General features: G+C 47.6%; 1 protein-coding gene and 1 long non-coding RNA gene across 3 annotated transcripts; one reads left to right on the top strand and one right to left on the bottom strand.

Annotated features, from left to right (window-relative positions):
* Positions 1-3,239: 3,239 nt before the first annotated feature.
* Positions 3,240-17,483, bottom strand: SET (SET nuclear proto-oncogene). Of its 2 annotated transcripts, none has more exons than XM_047768592.1 (8): positions 17,284-17,483; positions 9,624-9,681; positions 8,877-9,019; positions 8,102-8,205; positions 7,890-8,003; positions 6,990-7,160; positions 6,751-6,897; positions 3,240-5,036 (listed from the first exon to the last, which is right to left on the bottom strand). In XM_047768592.1, the coding sequence occupies exons 1-8, from the start codon at positions 17,390-17,392 to the stop codon at positions 5,013-5,015; spliced, it is 870 nt and encodes a 289-aa protein (XP_047624548.1). In that variant the 5' UTR covers positions 17,393-17,483; the 3' UTR covers positions 3,240-5,012. The 2 variants fall into 2 exon arrangements, with proteins under 2 accessions (XP_047624548.1, XP_047624549.1); XM_047768593.1 differs by lacking the exon at positions 17,284-17,483 and adding an exon at positions 11,192-11,603.
* LOC125120416 (uncharacterized) lies at positions 15,050-17,283 on the top strand. The gene is made up of 2 exons (XR_007133315.1): positions 15,050-15,441; positions 15,547-17,283. It is a non-coding gene; the product is annotated as an uncharacterized LOC125120416 (long non-coding RNA).
* Positions 17,484-20,438: the final 2,955 nt, after the last annotated feature.

Genomic DNA, 20,438 nt, shown 5'->3' with positions numbered 1-20,438 from the left:
TTCAGAAGCAGAAACATCCATCTGTCCTAAGGAACCCCAAGCTGGGCAAACCTAGAACCCTGGGCTGATGGATGAGTCTGACCAGAGATCTGTATTTTTTTTTCTTTTTAGGGTCACATGATCCCAGCCTTCCTAGATCAAATTGGAGTTGCAGCTAGCGGCCTACCACAGTCACAGCAACACAGGATCTGAGCCTTATCTACGACCCACACCACAGTTCATCACAACTCGGATACTTAACCCACTGAGTGAGGCCAGGGATTGAACCCACAACCTCAAGGATACTAGTTGTTTTTGTTACCCCTGAGCCACAACGGGAACTCCCAGACAGGTGCATCTTACATGTCTGATGGTAATGGTACTTTATGGAATTTTAATTCTAAGGAAAACTTAAGTTCATGTTCGTGTTCAACATCCAGTGGATAGTGAATAGCACAAACCAACTCTGGCTAACAGGCTGTTAAAACTGTTAAAATCAACCTGAAAGGATCTGTCCCAGGACACATAAGGAAACATTTACACCCTTGTATACACATTTTTGTCCTTCTCAGTTTTGCAAACATCAATCCATCTACATTTAGATTTGTCTCATTTGGACCATATCTGAGTACATATCCCCAACTAATAAAGTTGGCACACACCCTCCACTTTAAAAAGTCTTTTTTTTTTTTTTTAATGGCCACACCCTAGGCATGTTAGTTCCTGGGCCAGGGATTGAATCTTGAGCTTCAGCTACAACCTATGCAAAGTTGGATTCTTTAAGCCATTGCATGAGGCTGGGGATTGAACCTGAGCCTCCACAGCAACATGAGTCCCTGCCTGCAGCTGGGTTCCTAACCCACTGCACCACAGTGGCAACTCCATTAAGTTCTCCCGATTCTTGTTCCAATCACAAAACTATACTCCTTTTTCCCTCAGGGTCACTGCTAAGTAAACTTTTTGGACTTCTCTGGTGGCACAGCAGGTTTTTTTTTTTTTTTTGTCTTTTTGCTATTTCTTGGGCCGCTCCCACGGCATATGGAGGTTCCCAGGCTAGGGGTCCAATCGGAGCTGTAGCCACTGGCCTACACCACAGCCACGGCAACGCGGGACCCGAGCCGTGTCTGCAACCTACACCACAGCTCACGGCAACGCCGGATCGTCAACCCACTGAGCAAGAGCAGGGACCGAACCCGCAACCTCATGGTTCCTAGTCTGATTCGTCAACCACTACGCCACGATGGGAACTCCCCCGCACAGCAGGTTTTAAGGACCCAGTACTGTCACTGCAGCGGCTCAGGTTCGATCCCTGCCCTAGAAACTTACACATGCCATGGGCATAGCCAAAAAAAAAAAAAAAAAAGGTAAACTTTTATGTCTTCATTAAGTACAGCCACCTATACAAAAAGGTTACTGCCCCAGCAGAGGATAAACTTCAAAATGCGATGTTGTGTTTTGTCTTTCTAGGCCCATACCTGTGGTATATGGAGGTTCCCAGGCTAGGGGTCCAATCAGAGCTGTAGCTGCCAGCCTACACCAGAGGCACAGCAAAGCTAGATCCTTAACCTGCTGAGTAAGGCCAGGGATTGAACCCGCATCCTTACGGATGTTAGTCAGGTTCACTGACCACTGAGCCACGATGGGAACTCCAAGATGTCGTGCTTTTTAAATAACTGGAATAATTTGCTATTAATTAATCTCCTGAAGAGCTTGTCTCAATCATCAGGAAATCCTGAAGATCTTCATTTTTTTTGCAACAGAATCCCATTCTTGCCTTACCTAGAAAGCATTCATAAAATCTAACCTAAAAAGGGGGGGGAGGACAGAGAAACCAAACCTGTTATAAACCTGCAGTATTATAAAGCAGTAATGATGAAGACTACCAAATTATGGGGGTTCCCGTCACGACTCAACAGTAACAAACCCTAGTATCCATGAGCATGCAGGTTTGATTCCTGGCCTCACTCAGTGGGCTGAGGATCCGGCGTTGCTGTGAGCTGTGGTATCGTTTGCAAACTCCGCTGAGATCCCACCTTGCTGTGGCTGTGGCACTGGCCAGCAGCTACAGCTCCGATTTGATCCCTAGCCCAGGAACTTCCATGTGCCATGGGTGTGGCCCTAAAAAAAAAAAAAAAAAAAGCCACAGAAACATAATTGTACAATCCTCTGAAGCTCCCAATCTCCCAAGAATGAAGTCACAAACTCATACCTTTTAGTACCCAGCCAACAAAGTGAAAAGCAGGTCAATGTAAAGCAAATTTTCAGCCCGACAAAGTAAGGTACTCCACAGACATTTAAACTCTACATTTCAGAACCTACCATGGAGGGCAGGGGGCACAGATTAAGTCTTTTAAAAAATCAGTACATCATTGAACAATCTCAATTGCTGAGTACTCCTTGACATTTTGAAACTAAATGAAGACACATCACAAGCTTCTGTCCCCTACGCCCCATTTCTTATTTAAGTTCCCCTCACAAGCAGGGTATGGCACAGCTCTGGAAGAGGATGTCCCAGAGAAACTACAGCAGCCACTATTTGCTCTTTTGCTTTTAAATGCCCTTGTACAAAAGGGGCTTTAGTCATTCACCCAGCACTTTCCAAAACATACTTGCCCAAGGGCCAGCCCCCAAACTGTTGCAGTTGTTAACAAAGTGCACCATCTCCTTTGTAGCCATTTTCCAGTACACTAAGCTTGCCCTCCTGCTGTCTCACAGCCTCACAGATCTCACACTCCCTCAGATTTACAGGGCTCTAGAGGGTGGTCTCTATAACGGGGAGCCAATTACCTTCAGGGGCTATTTCTTGACCACATCTCCCAATATAAACCTTATGAAACTTTAGTATCTTACAGTGCTATAATCTCACTAGCACATAAAAAGTTCGTGTAAGCTGTGATTTTCTGAACCAGACATACTTCACATTTCAAGTGACTACTGTTTTTTCCCCCAGTGAAATCCCGTAAATGCCAAGCCTTCAAAATACTAAATACCTTCAGGAACTTACATTTCAAATTTAAACATTAACTTGTCCCCACAACTTCCAAATACACCTTTCCATGTTGATGGAATACTATGCCATGCTTATCTGAAAACCAACTCTCCCCAAACCCCAGTCACTACAAACACAAGTAACAAGACCAAAAAAAAAAAAAAAAAAAAAAAAAACCCAAAAAACAAACCCACAAAAACACTAGCTTTTCATCTAAATCCAGAGGCAAGGAATGTTTCTCTACAAACAAGGAGAATGACCCCAGTCAAAAAAATCTTTATGTTCCTTTATTGGAGCAAGATTCCTGACCAGTATACAGTGATGTATTTACTAAACAGAGACCTGTGCAGAAATTACATACTATCCATCTAGACAGGTTTTTGTTACACTTTGCCTACTGATGGAATAGTTCCATTTATAAAGTTTTATACATCAAAAAGCTTTGAATTTGACCAGGCTGTCCATTAATTCATCTCTGAAAAAGTGACATTTAATCTTAGCTACATTTTACAGCATTAAAAAGCTTATGCATTAGGTAGCTTCTCAAAATGCTATTTATGCACAAAGGCATTTAGCAGACAGAGCAGAGTCCATCTCACCCAGATTTACAGACAGGTCTCATTTGAGAGCTATATGCTAAAGAGCTGGTACTTAAGAGACAAAGTACTCCTAACCTGAGTTTCTTACCACCAACACGGACTTCTTACTCTGAAAGCCTGTCTTCTCAGCCACATCTTACAGTGCCAGCGAAGACATGCCAACAATGGCCCCATGTGTTAACTCGGCAGTAGAGCACCAGGTCTGTCTGATGGTGGTGGCAGGCACTATTATTAGATCCAGGTAAATAAAAGCCCATGATTTTGAAACGCCAATTTGAGATACAAACCAAGGGTACAACATACTCAGAACTGAGTTTTCAGCAATCTGGTATCCTGAATGATGTGAAAATTTTTCAGAAACGGATGGCAAATTGTACCCATGATGAGTTCTTAAATTATCGAGATATTAATACATTGATTCAAATCCCTTTACTCAATCAACATAGCCCTGAGGTCATCCTGCAAAGTGCGTATCAAAAAATACGAAGTTAGGGTGATCAAGTTTGACTGTAACGTTATAGACGTCAAACTTGGAAAGTCATATTAAGTATATCTGTTCTGAGAGAAAAGCATCAAATCCTTTGTGTACACATTTAGTTTTATTGTAACAAAGCAACTTGTACACTTTTAACGTTTAAAACTGAGCATCATCTTTCCTTTCCAGTGAAACAAAAAGAAAAATTTAAAAATAAACAAGAACAAAATTACAATAGAGAATGTCAATTGCAAATAAGATCCTACAGGTTCTGCTGATTCTCCCATCGAGTGGCAGGGCTCAAGTCATCATTAGGAGAGAATTTTATTTTAAAAGTGTCATCTTAAACTGCAAGGATGTCCGTTAAACATCACAATTAAACATGCCAAAGGAGAAGCCATGTTGTCAAAATGCCCACTTAACCCACCCAAACATCTCAAACCCACCCTTTGCTGACCTTCTATAACCCCATTTTTTTAAGTTTTTTTTTTCTTTTTTTAAACAAGAAAAAGTAGACAGATACATGTTGGTAAATGCTAACTGTCCATATTCACATAGAGACACAGTGTAATCTCTGAGCCCGATATACAGAGAAAGGAGGAAAAAAGCTAGAATTCTATGCACTACTACACAGGGGCCTAGCACCCTCCAGCTTCCAGCAGAGCTAAGGGAGCAGAAGGTTTTTCTTTTTTCCCACAGAGCATGGTGGTGTTGATTCCATAAAGTTTTTGTTGAGACAGGAAGGGATAAAAATGAATTTGGAACAGAAAGGGGTAGAGATTCTTTTCCCACTGAATTCTGCCCAAGGTATTTCCCTCCAAAATAAATTGAGAACCATGGTAAAAAGGAGAAAAGAGACCTCAAAAACAGGGCGACTGAGCACAAGAGGGGGGAAAAAAAAGGACGACTGCAACTTGCTCCCAGGGACTGGAGAAAATTTAAAAAAAGGTTGGAATCCATCAGTGTTCCATTAGTCATCTTCTCCTTCATCTTCCTGTAAGAAAGAAAAAGAAAAGAAAAAAAAAAAAAAGCAGGCAGTTAATCTTTAGGGTTAATTCTAAGATCAGACCCCAATATTCACATGGATCATTAGGGATTCTACAGACCATAATGACATTCTAAGGGAAACTAACTTTATGAACCTATTAAAGTGGTCATCTGGTATCTGTCAAAGATGGTTCAGAAACCCCTCCGGATACAAAAATGCTTAGAAAAAAGAAAAAAAAAAAAAAAAAAAGCTCAGAATGCCGAAGTCTTATAAATGAAACAGCATAGGAGTTTCCTTGTGGCACAGCAGGTTAAGGAGCCGGTGTTGTCAGTGCAGTGGCTTGGGTTGCTGCCATGGCACAAGTTCGACTCCTGGCCCAGGAATGTCCACATGCCACAGGTAAAGTCCCCCCCCCCCAATTTTTTTTTTTTAAACTTATATAATCCCTGGCCAGGGACCTCCACATGCCTCAGGGTGGCCAAAAAGAAAACCAACAAAAACTAATATAGGAGTTTCTGCTGTGGAGCAGTGGACTAAGGATCTGGCATTGATGTGGCTGTGGCATAGATCCCTGCGGCTCAGATTCTCCCTGGCCCAGGGACTTCAGCAGAAGAAAAAAACACAACCTAAAACAATGTAAGTAGTTGTGAATACAAAGTAAATACAATGTAAACAGTAGCCAACATACAGCAAATTTACCTTTTCCTTTTTTGAACTTTATGGAATTAAGGGCCAAATAAACATCAGTCTGCCTGATTTTTTTTTTTTTCTTTCTTTTTCAGCCATGCTCCAGGCATATGGAAGCTCCCAGACCAGGGATCAAATCCAAGCCTCAGCTATGGCAATGCAGGAAACAACCCAGATGCTGGGCCAGAGAGATAATGTACACCGCCTGAGAGACAACACTGGATCCTTGACCCACTGCACAACTGCCAGTGGGAACGCCTACATGGGATTCTTTCTTCTTTTTATGGTCCCACCTGTGGCATATGGAAGTTTCCCAAGTAGAGATCAAATTGGAGCTGCAGCTGCAGGCTTATAACCACAGCAACACTAGATCCAAGCTACATCTGCAACCCACAGCATAGCTTTCAGCAACACCAGATCCTTAACCCACTGAGTGGGACCAGGGATCGAACCCACATCCTCATGGGAAATTATGTCAGGTTCTTAACCCGCTGAGCCACGACTGAAACTCCCACGTATCAGATTCTTGATTGAAAGACCCATTGATTATGTTTACCTCTAGATAAATTAACTTTTCTGCACTAACCTAGACAGCCATCTTTCAGACCGAGTAATACAAACCAAAAAACAATCTACCCCAATCTATGTGAACTTTTATGCTTTGTCCAAAACATGCATATTTTTGTGACTTGAGGTATTCCTCAGAATTTGACCAGTTGTTACTGTCCATTGCACTTTCTGATTCTGAATGACAGAACCGAGCAGACATAAAACCAACCACAAAAGCAGAAGTGAATCACTGATATAATCAGCTCATCAAAATGTCCTTCAATCTTGGGCAAAACATCTTATCTTCTCTACAAATCCTCCTGAAGTCAGTTCCACTATCCTGTGTGGACGTGTATATGTACATATATATATATATGTATATATATATATATATACACACACACACAAATACACACATAATCTCCAAAGTCACACGGTGAATTCTTTGAAGACTGTCTTTCTGGATTTAACCAAATCTTTTTACCTCTCCTTCCTCCCCCTCATCATCATCTTCATCTTCTTCACCTTCATCCTCATCCCCTTCTTCATCAATATCTTCCAATCCTTCTTCCTCTTCATCATCATCATCATCTTCTTCTCCTTCCCCTTCCTCATCATCCATGTCAGGAACCTAAGAAAAATCAACCCAGAGTTACCTTAAGAACTCCTTTTCAAACAAATCCAACAAGTGTAACCTTGCAAAAAAGAACATTCTCAACTCACCAAGTAGTACTGTAATGGATTTGGCCAAATATCATCTTTGATGACCTCTCCTAACTCATCTGCACCTGCATCAGAATGATCAGTAAACCAGGTGAAGAAGCTCTCTGGTTCCTCATGCTGTCTCTTCCTGCTGGCTTTATTCTGCGTTTGACTTGAACGTTTTGTCAAATCCTAAACGAAGACGGACAACTTTTGATATAGGCTCTCTATACCTCAAGTCCCTATAATTTAACAATAAGGTTCTAACCCAAAAGCAAAGCAAAAAAATGGACATTAGTATATTACCTACACTGTTATTTTCATATTAAGCTATAAAAGGTACAACCGGTCAAAAAGAGAAGTCCTAAAATTTTAGGTCTACAAAGAACATTGTCAAACTTGTATGACAAGCTTTACTACCACCTAGACCTGGCTTTTTGAAGTAAAATTAGTTCCGGAGTTCCCGTCGTGGCGCAGCAGAAACAAATCCAACTAAGAACCACAAGGTTTCGGGTTCAATCCCTGGCCTCGCTCAGTGGGTTAACGATGCGGCAATGCTGTGAGCGGTGGTGTAGGCAGCAGATGCAGCTTGAGATCTGGCGTTGTTGTGGCGCTGCCGTAGGCCAGTGGCAAGAGCTCTGATTAGAACCCTAGCCTGGGAACCTCCATGTGCCGTGGGTGTGGCCCTAAAAAGAGCAAAGACCAAAAAAAAAAGTAAAATTAGTTCCACTTCAACAACCAGTTATCTTAAACACAGTATAATTTTGACCTCCGAGCTACTGTATTTGGGTTTTAACACAATGGAGCTTTTTACATTTTAAGGATCTACATTTAACACATCACCAAACCACCAAGTATTGGTTAAACGGTTCAACCAAATCAAACTATACATAATATTTGTGTCCAAGAACCCTCAAGTACCTTTCCGGATTTCCATTTGATTTCAGTGGACTTTGAAGACGGATCACCACTCTCATTCAGATGAAATTCTTTGGAGAGAACTTTATTTTCGAAGTAAGGGTTTTCATCAAAATACTGTAACAAACAATTAGAGATGCCAATCAACATAAACAGCTCTTCTAACCAAAGCTTAATTCGCACAGTGACAAAACAAATGAGTTACTGATACTTACAAAATCTATTCTGTAACCTGATTTAATATCTTCAAATTCTGTCACTTCAACTCTTGTCAAATAATGCAGCGCCTCTTCATCCTCCTCCCCAAGCAGTGCAGACACTAGACCAGTAAACAACAGGCCAACATAATTAGTAAACATTAACAATTCAAGCAATCTCTTTTTAAAATTTCCCAAATTTAGTGAGCATCTTTGGTTTCATAAATCTTTTTTTATTTTTATTTTTTTCTCTTTTTGTCTTTGTTGTTGTTGTTGCTATTTCTTGGGCCGCTCCCACGGCATATGGAGGTTCCCAGGCTAGGAGTTGAATCGGAGCTGTAGCCACCGGCCTATGCCACAGCCACAGCAAGGCAGGATCCGAGCCGCGTCTGCAACCTACACCACAGCTCACGGCAACGCCGGATCCTTAACCCACTGAGCAAGGGCAGGGACCGAACCCACAACCTCATGGTTCCTAGTCGGATTCGTTAACCACTGCGCCACGACGGGAACTCCTGGTCTCATAAATCTATTATTAACTGAAAACCAAATGGCTCAGTGTCAGAGCACTCACCACCTTCTACCAAGTTATTAAACAGAATCCAAAGTTAGAATACAATCTCTTCTAAATAGACTGCATTAATTCCAAGCCTCACACTGAGTATTTCAACCCTTACACCGATTAGTTCAACCTCTGCTTATAACCATATGTTGGACCAAATTCTCAACCAATGTCCCTCCACCCTTCAAGTGGACATCCCATACCCTTTAATAATGCTCTGCCATAACTTACCTTGTGGGTGGTTAACAAATGTTGTTACCCAAAAGTTTGGGATTTTGGCGATCAATTCCGACCTCTTCTGAAAAAATGGTTGGCGGAGTTTGTTATATTTCTGTTCTACTTTCAAAATCTCCTCACTGGCTTGTTCATTAAGTCTGAAGCAAATGAAAACACATGTTGACAACGATGGTATGTAACAAATACAAAAACTGCTGATAACAGTGTATTTACTCTTATTAGCTTTAGAACACAACGAAATGCAAATTTATAATAACCACATCACCTAGATTTTTGTAGCCAGAGTCAAAACTGAGATGGCAATTTGATATGCTTTACCAGTATGCATTTTGGTAACACTGTATATTTATCTACTCTTATTACCAGGCAATCTTTTTTCTCTCAGGCAAATAAAGAAGAAAAAACAAAAAAGCTGCCAATCAAGTAACAAAGTTGTATGGCAAGTCAGAGCAACACTAATAGCATAATGCTAAACTGTTATATGTTGCCACACTGCAACTTAAGCCAGTTTGTAACCTACCAAAGCAAACCAAAATTTTCCAGAGGTCAATCAGAAACTTTTTGGTGACCTTACAAGCATTTCTGAGAAAAATAACACTGAATCCTCACAGTATTTCCAACTAAGTTATAATTACCTTCACTTAGCCAGTGCATACAGATATATTTGGCCATAGTTTCAATGATTACCAAACCCTACTAAGGTCAGAAAACTTTTCCAAAGTAAATTGAGGAAAACTTTACCTGTCTATTTCATTTTGTACTTCATCAATATGTTCAATTGCTTCTTGTTGTTCTTTTTCTGCAAGAAAAAGTGCAGGAGACTCAATACTAATTTTCCTTCTTGACGTTAACAGTCTGTGATGTGAGTTATACAAATAAAGCTGTTAAAAAACTCCCTACAACACAAGGCATGCTCTCCACGTGTTCATGCGGGGAGCTGACAAATTACTTTCTAATTAAAAGACTATTCACAGATCATGCTGTTAAGACTACTCAAAATGTTTGACTGAAACACTTTAAGAGTTCCATTAGACCAATTATCAAAGTTTCTACTATGAGAATAAACCCTATGTAGAAATTCAGTATTTTTTTTAAAAACTCACATTGTGTACTTGCAATAAAGTAGCACCCGCTCTTAACTATAATACGGAAACTAACCCGTGACAATAGCAAAAATTATAACACCATCTGTTTCCACGGCGGTATCATCTTTTATACGAAGTTAAAATATTGTTCAGTATCCACTACTTTTAAGACATCGGACACGCCTACAAACACGGAGAAGGCTCTTGAACTATCCCACCTCGGTCAACACTCGATCTCACTATATCAGCACAGGAACCCCAGGATTCAAATCTACCTTTCTCACCCCTCCAACCCAATTTCACGTGGCCCGATCTCAGACGTGGCCCCACATGGCTATGAGGCACACAAGGAGCCAGCATGAAGTCAGAAAACTAAGAGAGCAATAAGGCAGAGGATGAAAAGGGGGTGTGCTGCGGGAATGGTGCCTTTTTACCCGTTCACGAATGTAAAACCTACAGAGCCGAAGTGGGCGTGAAGAGGCCCGAGCGTTGGGTTCATTTCCGGCATCCAGCCCGGGATGTACAGCCCCCCCGCCGCGAAAGCCTTTACGGAAAAGACCCGGTTTGCTAGGTGCCATTGTAAAGACCCCCCGACACTCCGGCCGTCGCGCGCGCCAGGTGTCTCAGCGCGCTGCAGCGACGAGGTGGCCTCCCCACGTGGGGACCTGCCAAGGGCCGGCCGGAGCATCCTCCCGGCGGCCGGGGCCCGCTGCGCGGCCGGCCGCGTGTTTCCCCGCGCCCCCACCCCGCCCCAGCTCGAGGCAGAGGGCCGCGCCGGGGCCGGCCTCCGGGTGGGGGTGCGGGGGCGCCGCCCGCGGGCCGGGCGCGAAGGGGGAGCCGTGCGGAGGCCCGGGCGCGGGGCCGCGTCCGGCCGCACCATGTGGCGGCGGCGGCGGCTGATGGGAGCGAGGCATCATGGCGGAGCACAATAAAGAGAGGCTTCTCGGGAGGGAGGGAGGGGGAGGAGAGCGAGGGAGGGGGGAGAGGAAGGGGGGGTCTCCTCCGCCCGCGCCGAGCAGGCCGCAGCGCCCCCGCCTCGCAGCGCCGTCCGCCGCCGCGGCGCCACCCGGCCCCGGCCCCGCGCGCACAAAAAAGGGCGCCGAGGCGCGCGCCGGCCCGTCCGCCCAGCGCCCCCCGCGCGCCCCGGGCCCCGCCGGCGGCCTGCGGCCGGGCGGACGGCGAAGATGGCGGCGCGGGCCGGCCCCCGCCTCGCCTGCTCCTCACCTGAGGTCTCGTCGGCCCCGTCGTGGTTGGAGTTGAGCTCCTTTTTACTGACTTTGGCCGCCGGCGCCGACATGGTGCTGCTCCGCGGTCGGGGGGGGAACGGGGAGGGGGAGAGAAGGGAAGGCGAAGGGGGCGGGCAGCGGCTTCCCCTCACGCCACACGCGCGGGCGCTCGCTCGGTCCGGCCGCCTCCTCCGGGCGCTCGCTCGCTCTCCCTCCCCCTGGCTCGCGCGCGCTGCCCTCGCGGCCTGACGACGAGGGAGGGGCTGGGGCGGCGTGCCGGGCCCCGGCCCGGGCTCCTGCTTACGGAGGGGAGGCGGCGGCGGCAGGCGGGCGGGCAGGCGGCTCGGCTCTCTCACTCACGCTCCGCGCTCCAGCTCGCTGCTCGCTCTCCCCGAGCCGCCTCCTCCTCCACCTCCTCCTCACGGCGAGGGGCGGGCGGCAGGGCGCAGGCGCGCCAGGCCCCGCGCGCACGCCCCGCCTCCGGCCGGAGAAGCTCGCGCCGCCTGGCCATTGGCTGGGGCTCAGGGACGAGGGGGCGGAGCCGCGGCGCGGAGACACAGGGCCTGGCGAAGAGGCGGGAGGAAAGAACGCCGCGACGTACGGGTCCGGCCCCCCGCGCCGCGCTCCCCTCCCCCGCTTTCCCCTTCTCTAGCCCGACCCGGGACATTTGCGCGCTACGGCCCTAGGGGCGGGGCCTCGCCAGGCTGCGCGCAGGCTCCCGGGCGGGTGCGTCACGTGGTGGCAGAGCGGCTTCCCTCCTCCGCCGGGTGGCGCCGAAGAGAGGGGTCTCCGCAGCCCCCCAAAAGCGCAGGCCTGTTAGTAGCTTGGCTTCACATCGTTGCCCAGATGTATACCCACCCTGGGTTCTGCACTCAGGGACACTTCTGAGGCGTTCCTTTTCGTGAGGAAAGCTAGGTGGCACCTCGTCTTGTTTCCCAGACGGGGAGCTGCCTTTCGGACTCTTCTCCCGCGTGTTTGCAAAGCCCGAAGCTGTCCGGTCCACTCACAGGCCTTTTCCTGGTTCTTAGTCCCAGCAGGTTGTGTGCACTTGGGCAAGTCACCTTACCTCTCTGGACCTACTTCTGTTATGGAATTATAGAATTCAAAAAAGACTGCGAGATCCCGCTGTGGTGCCGCGGGTTAAAATTCAGACTGCAAAAAGGAAAAAAGAAAAAAAAAAAAGGACTGCAGCCTCGCAGGCAAAGGTTCGGTCCTGGCCCAGGAACTTCCAAATGCTGCTGGTGTGAGCCTTTAAAAAAAAAAAAGGCAAATGGAACTTTGTGTCAGTGGTGATGTTAAAGCAAGGCCGGGAGTTCCCGTCATGGCTCAGCCAAAGGGAACCTGAACAGGATCCATGAGGACCCAGATGCCCTCTCTGGCCTCGCTCAGTAGGTTAAGGATCCAGCGTTGCGGTCAACAGTGGTGTAGATCACAGGGGCGGTTTGGATCTGGCGTGGCTGTAGCGTAGGCCGGCAGCTGCAGCTCAGCTTTGACCTCTAGCCTGAGAACTTCCGCATGCCTCCAGTGCAGCCCTAAAAAGACCAAAAAAAAAAAAAAAAAAGGCAGGGCCTTACTAAAGTGGAAGTCCTCTGAGGGCAAGGGGTTGCCACATTCATTGGGGGTCCTTTTGGCCCTACTCTGCTGTAATTCAAGGAGGTCGCAAGAAACAGTACAGAGTGCTGAGCCAGTCCCAGCAACTGCACCCGCACAGCAGTGAAGCTGCACAACTGCAAGATAGGGTAGGCGGTGCTAATTTCATTTTGCCCTATCAGAGAGAGGACAACAGGGGGGCTTTAGGGGCCAAATCTTGAAATATGAAGGAAGGCCAAAGTATTTCTGTTTAAATTCTGCTTTCCAGGTAACGCAAGTGTACCGCTGACTGCTCTACTCCCTCCTGCAGAGCCCAGACATGGACCACAACAACCCTGAAATCAGAATTCCCATCATGGCTCAGGGGAAACCAATCTGACTAGCATCCGTGAAGACTCAGGTTCGATCCCTGGCCTCACTCAGCAGATTAAGATCCAGCGTGGTCGTGAGCTGTGGTGTAGGTCACAGATGCTGTTTGGATGTGGTGTGGTTGTGGCGTAGGTCAGCAGCTACAGCTCTGATTCCACCCCTAGCCTAGGAACCTCCACATGCCTTGGGTGTGGCCCTAAAAAGACCCAAAAAATAAAATTAAATTAAATTTAAAAAGCCTGAAATCCCTCTCTGGGTATTTGTAACCAAAACTAGGGGTTGCATTATTTGCAATCCAGCACTCACATTTTACTATCAGCTCTTAAAGCTCAAGCAGTGTCTTGAATGTTCGAGATAGTCCATTGGTGGGTGACTGATAAATGTTAAATGGCATACAGTTTATGGGCAAAGAATACGAATGTCTTCTTGGGACTTTCCTCCAAACCCAGGAATTAATCTTCCCTCCAAATATTATTCTCAACTGAGTCCAGTTCAATCTGTATCTAAGCTGATTGGGCGGGCTTTTTGGCAGGGTCTGGGCCCCATGGCATGTGGAAGTTCCAAGGCTAGGGATCAAAACCTGATCCAGGAGTTCCCGTCATGGTGCAGTGGTTAACGAATCCGACTAGGAACCATGAGGTTGAGGGTTCGGTCCTTGCCCTTGCTCAGTGGGTTAAGGATTTAACGTTGCCGTGAGCTGTGGTGTAGGTTGCAGACGAGGCTCAGATCCCGCGTTGCTATGGCTCTGGCGTAGGCCAGTGGCTACAGCTCCGATTAGACCCCTAGCCTGGGAACCTCCGCGGGAGTGGCCCAAAGAAATAGCAAAAAGACAAAAAAAAAAAAAACAAAAAAAAACAAAAACAAAACCTGATCCATAGCAGTGACCTGCACCAGTGCAGCGACAATACCGGATACTTAACATGCTGAATCATAGCCTGCTGAACCACAAGGGATCTCCTGGACAGCTTTGTTTGTTTTTTTAAACCACTCCTCTGGCATATGTGATTCCCACACCAGGGCATCAGATCCAAGCCACAGTTGTGACCTAAGCTGAAGGCAACAACGGATCCTTAACCCACTGTGCTGGGCGGGGAATCAAACCTGTGTCCCAGCACTCCCAAAAACGCCACTGATCCCCTTGCACCACAGCGGGAACTCCCTTGGAAAGGCTTTTGAAAGGAACAATCCTTAAGAGCAATGAGAAGCTGGTAAATAAATGTTTGATAGTCAGCTCCCAGAAGAGAAACAAACAAACACCCCAAACCCTGATCTGTAATCTTTGCTGGTTTTACTGGTCTGTAAATACTCTTACCAAGACCAATTTCCTGCTTCCACTGTGATGTCACTGGACAGAGCTGGAAAGTAATACCGGGCTCCAGTGGGCTGCTGAAGCATGCAGCGTGGGCCACAGGCTGACAGTACACCTTTTCTTCTCATTTAATCCTCACAAAATACAAGGCAGGTATGAATGATATTCTCATTTCACAGATAAACTCAACTTTTTTCGATGCCAGTGGCAAAACCAAGCTAGTGGAAATAAAGCCCCTGCCCAAGACAACATTTGTCCTTTTTTTTTTTTTTTTTTGGTGACACAAACTACAAGAAGAGGTGCGTCTGACATTAGATGAGTTCCTGTTTGGCTTGGTGGATTGAGGATCCAGCATTGTCAATACCGTAGCATGGGTTCAATCCCTGGCCTGGGAAAATTCCACATGCCATGGATGCCAGAAAAAAAAAAAAAATATTGGTTGGGATGATCTTTACACAACTCTAAATGCAGCAAAATTCATTAAAAAAAAAAAAGACATTCGGACCCCGTATACATTTACAAAACAATTCTTGCCCTCACCGAGGGTGATGACTCTTTAATATTCTATATTATTTTCTTTAAAGGCAGGTCACTCTCCACGAACATGATTTCATGACCCACAGATGGGATGAAAGAGTCTGAAAAGGCTGCTGCTTTCATACACAAAACCTGCTCACTCTTGGCCACCAGTGACCCAGAGCCTCTCCTAAATGCCTAATCTACCCATGTTTCCCCTAGATCTGCAGGGGCTCCATCGAATGCCTATAATACCTTTGATTAGGCAATGGGCTTCAAGGCTCCCTTCTCACCATCCCAGCCCTTAGGGCCATCCCATTCTTCCTGTCCTTTCCCGAAGCGTTTCTCGAGATGAACTCAAGGAGCACCCACTAGGAAGTGGAAGAGAAAGAGAAAGCAAAAAGAGCAAGAGTTTCAGTAAACAAGGGAGTGGCATGGACACACCAAGAGATCATTCACCCACTGTGAGTTATTTTCTGTGGCCTCTCTCCCTCTCCAACATGAGGCACTCTGCATTCTCTCCTTGTCCTCTCATCTCACTCAGAATTCCTCTCTCTTCTCCTTCCCAGATTCCTTTGGAGAAGAATCCCACAGCTTAAAGATTGGAAGAGAGATGCTGGCGACGCAGCGTCCCCTACAACACAGAGCTGTCCCAGGATGAACCACCTTGGAGGGACGGTGGTTGCTCCTTGGGATCCTTTCTGGTGCCCTTAGTTCTCCCGGAAAGCAAAGCAGAAGGCGACCAGAAGGACTCATCCACCTCTTGCTACTCACAAGTGAGAAGGAATTTACTATCTGTCTCAAGAGCACTGATTATGAACCAACTGCCGTCCTGTTGCACTTCCACTCAAGCCTCACAGATAGCTATTGTGGAGCCCATGTTACTGAAGAGGAAAGAAGCACGGGTTATGTCACTTGCCCAGCAAGGTCACACAGCTGGAGGGAACCAGGTTTTAAGCCCTGGGCTGTCTAGCTTTATCACCTCACTACACCTGGCATCAGCTGGGCAGGGGATCTTTGCATCTCATTCGGAACTGAAACCCAGGAAGTTAAACTTGTCACCTCAACCACCAGGCCCACAGGAGTTCGGCAATGAGGACTCCTCAACCAGTGCTCCTTCCACAAGTATGGGGGACCCCAGCCAAGTCAGCAAAAAAAATTCCTGGGCTCTGAGCCCCTCCCCTCTACGCCGGGCCAGCCGCCTGTCATTTCCTGGGGCAGTGCTTTCCTGCCTTCCACCAATCCAAACCCAACCCCCAGCGAAGGCCCCACCACATCCTCAATCTCTCAGGGAAGCCCAATCACTAGAACAATCTTTGTGCCCAACTCCAAGCGGTGTGTCTGCACAACACCACCCTTACCGCCAAGTTAAGGGTTAATGGGGGGAGTGACTGGCAGACGTGAAACCGACAGTTATGATGTATCCATGAAAGGTCCCCCTGGGGTAACTCTGGGGGCTGCAAAGGCAGAAGGGGGTTCCTAATGCCCCACAGCTGTGGCTCCAAGGGGCATGCCTGCCAGAAGTGATTTTTCACGGGAAGCTGCAGAATGAGAAGTCACGCACAGGTAGGGAGAGAGGACTGATCCAGGCAGAGGACACAAGGGCGTCCAGCCCTCCTACCACCACCCAGGTGAGCGAATGAAGCCCCAGGAGGTGGAGAGAGCTTCAAATTGCTGGAGGGAGCTTGAACCTGGAGAGGGCTGCAGGCGGGCAGTGCCCTGGGAGTCTCTTCGTCCATACCTCGAGGGTAATGGGAAGGCTAGGAAGGGTTTGCAAGCAGTGTCACGTGGTTGGCTTTGCTCAGGCTGGATGGGAGGAGGAGGAAGCCGGAAGGAAGATGAGGAGGAGGTGACAGTAACCGGGCCAGGGTTGTGGGCAGGCGGCAACAGCAGGAAAGAGAGGTGAACGGACGTGAAACATGTTGAGGAGGTAGAACCACCAGGACTCGGGGACCTGATGGGTGGCGGAGGAGAGGAAAGAGGCCACGAATCTTTGCCCCAGCCTCAGGCTGGCTCCTGTGCCATTAGCCAAGACAAAAGGGATGCGTTTGGGGGGCTGGGAGGCAGGCTCAGCGGAGGTGTGGGGCTGGGGCCGGGGACGCGCTCACACGTGCTCTACGTCTCCCAGTCTCACCCCTTCCCGTTCTTTCTCCACAGATACCTTAATCCACACACCCCGTGCTTAAAACCCTTCAGGGGAGTTTGCGGTCACATCTCAAAGGCTTGGGGCAAACAAACCAAGCTCCTTAAAAGGCAACCTTTGTAAACCCCTACACCCTCCAATAAAACGTAGTGTTGGGACATACCTTCCTTCGGCAAATTGGAAGTTTCCTCTGGCTTGGGTGCAGGAGTCAGTCTCGGTTTTCTGGGTTTCTTTGCTTGAGGCGGAAGTGCAGACTGGTGTTTGGGGGCCATGCTGGGAGAAAAGGCAAGACTCCACCGAGGGGTAGCAGCCCGTAGAAGGAGCTCTGAGGACTAAGTGGGGGGGGGCCCCCAGGTGACAGAGATTTAAATAAGCTCCAGCCGCCAGCAGGGGATATTTACATGTCAGTTGGACACACCCCATTCCCCCTCCCCCAGCCTCTACCTCCTCCCCACCCTCCAATCAAGATCAACTTCTTTTACTTGCTCTTTGCATTTCACTCTCAGGGCTTTCAGGGCACTGGGTTGCTGGGGGGCTATGCTTCCCAGGTGGGAAGCTGGTCTGTCCTTTCCTTGGACCCTCCAGGTCTTGAAACAGCAGCAGCCCATCCCCTGTCATTCCTCAAATCCTCTCTGTAGGCAGCGCTGCCCCCATTGAGAACTTGTCCTCTTCTTTTTATTTCCCTTGATTTCTAGATTTTTTTTTTTTCTTTTTAGGGCCACACCCTCAGCCTATGGAGGTTCCCAGGCTAGGGTTCAAATCCCAAGCTACAGCTGCCAGCCTACACCACAACGTGGGATCCAAGCCCCGTGTGTGACCTACGCCAGAGCTCATGGCAACGCCAGATCCTTAACCCACTGAGCAAGGCCAGGGATCGAACCGAACCTCATGGTTACTAGCTGGATTCGTTTCCCCTGCGCCACAATGGGAACTCCTCTAGAAGATTTAAACTGCTTTTGCTTCACCTCAGCGTGGAAATTTCTTCTTCAGTCTCTCCATCTCCACTGCCATGTCTGGCTAAGTCCTTCCCAATCTCAAGGTCTCAGCATGGAGCAATAAATGAACGTTGAAATAAAGGAATCCCAGGAGTTCCTGTTGTGGCTCAGCAGTTAATGACCCTGATTAGTATCCCTGAGGACGCAGGTTTGAGCCCTGGCCTCGCTCAGTGGGTTAAGGATCCATGAGCTGTGGTGTAGGTCTCAGATGTGGCTCAGATCCGGCGTTGCTGTGGCTGTGGGGTAGGCTGGCAGCTGTAGCTCCAATTCAACCCCTAGCCTGGGCACTTCCATACGCTGCAAGTGCAGCCCTAAAAAGACAAAAAATAAAAGGAATCCCAGGCAAAGATTACAAAGGAAGAGGAAAAGTAGGTCCTCTTGAGAAGACTTGAAACAGCCATTCATTCTTCCCTCATTTGAGAAAAGATTAGAAGGTTAAGGGTTCAGAGAACCTGTAGAAGGCATCTTGTCTGGGGTCCCCAAACCCAAGGCTTTTGGGGGCCTGTCAGGTAATAACTATGAATAAGGAAAGCAACTGGAATGAAGAGCTAGAGGAAGGGGGGTTGGTACAACCACTCTGGAAAACCGTGTGCCAGCTCTACCAAAGCAGAGCCCCTGCTGAGTCCATTACCCAGCAGATGTATTCCTGACTCCTGGCCCAGGAGAAATGCACCCCCCTGTGCTCCAACAGGTATGAGAAAATGTGTCCATAGCAGCGAGATTCATAATAGCCAAAATCTGGAACAATACACATGTCTACCAAGAGCTGAAGGAATAGGTAGTGAGATATTTATACAATAAAGCAAGATAAAACAAAGCAAATGAACTACAGCTAGGACCCACAATGAGAATGCACCCTGCAATCCTAAGACCCAAGACATTAAATAGGAAAGGCCTGGAATTCCCACTGTGGCACAGCAGGCTAAGGATCTGGTGTTGCCACAATTGTGGCTTGGGTTGCTGTGATGGCGAGGGTTCAATCCCTGGCCCAGGAACTTCCGCATGTCACACATGAGGAAAAAAACACCCGAGCTTGTCCGGTGGCAGAACATGCCCCACCACCATCTCTTGCCCCCTCCATCCCTCCAATCCCTCTATTCTCTGACAGCTTCCGAGGAACTTTAGACTCCTTCTGAGACATTTTTTTGGTGTCTTTTATTTGGGGGGGGGGCGTTATATGGCGTTTCTCAGGCTAGGGGTCTCTAATCAGAGCTATAGCTGCCAGCCCACACCACAGCCACAGCAATGTGGGATCCAAGCCGAGTCTGTGGCTTGTCATGAGCTACACCACAGCTCATGACAACGCCAGATCCTTAACCCACTGAGCGAGGGCAGGGATCAAACCCGCGTCTCCATGGATGGTAGTTGGAATCATTTCCACTGCGCCACAACAGGAACTCCAGGGGTGCCCTTTCTACACATCCTGTGTCAGTGTTTACATCTGTAAATTGGATGATAATAATAATACCTGCCCCTTTTTGGGGGGTGAGGAGCATTGCACCCTTAGCATGTGGAAGTTCCCCGCCAGGGATTGAACCCACACCATGGCAGCAACAATGCCAAATCCTTAACTACTAGGCCACCAGGGAACTCCAATACCTGCCTTTTTGTTTTAGGGTTTTCTTGCTTGCTTGCTTCCTAGGCCATACTCACAACATATGGATATTCCTAGGCCCCTGTGACCTATGCCACAGCTGTGGGAATGCTAGATCTGGACCCTTTAACCCACTGTGCCAGACTGAGATCAAACCCACACCTCCTTAGTGACCTGAGCCCCTGAAATCAGATCCTTAACCCACCACACCACAGGAGGAACTCCAGGATTTTCAGTTTGAGGACAAAGGGTCATCTTTTCCCTGTTTTTAGGAAAGAAATTGTCCAAAAAAAAAACACTATGAAAAATAAAAGCAAAACCTCACTTTTGGTGAAAGTGGGAGCCAGCTAAATCCCAGACCACAGACTAGGTGGCTGGATGGCCAAAGCCACGGAGAAGGAAAAGGATGTACTGAGGACAGATGCCCTGGCAACAGATTCTGGGCGTATCAGCAAAGGAGAGTTCTGGAAACTGAGGGGCAAACTCCAAATCCTTTGCTTGAACGGCCATGTGGACAGGATGCTACACCGACTCAGGTCCTAGAAAGAAAGGAGACGGGCGTTCAGAGTCCTCTTGCGGCTCAGTGGGTTAAGGATGTGCACTGTCGCTGCAGTGGCTTGGGTCTCAATTCCTGGCCCCGGAATTTCTACATGCCACGAGCACAGCCCCCCAAAAATGTTTTTAATTAAAAAAAGTAGGAGTTCATGTCATGACTCAGTAGTAATGCTC

Source organism: Phacochoerus africanus, chromosome 2 (assembly GCF_016906955.1).
Source record: "Phacochoerus africanus isolate WHEZ1 chromosome 2, ROS_Pafr_v1, whole genome shotgun sequence".
In the NCBI taxonomy this organism is placed as follows: Eukaryota; Metazoa; Chordata; class Mammalia; order Artiodactyla; family Suidae; genus Phacochoerus; species Phacochoerus africanus.
This window is presented reverse-complemented; position numbering and strand designations above follow the sequence as displayed.

Bases quoted from the DNA above. Each gene is read 5' to 3' on its own strand.
- SET (XM_047768592.1), bottom strand. From the start codon at position 17,392: ATGGCCCCCAAACACCAGTCTGCACTTCCGCCTCAAGCAAAGAAACCC. The intron at 9,682-17,283 runs GTATGTCCCAAC...TTTTTCTTGCAG, and splicing joins TTCCAATTTGCCGAAGGAAG to AAAAAGAACAACAAGAAGCA. The intron at 7,161-7,889 runs GTACTTGAGGGT...GTCTTCGTTTAG, and splicing joins TCAAATGGAAATCCGGAAAG to GATTTGACAAAACGTTCAAG.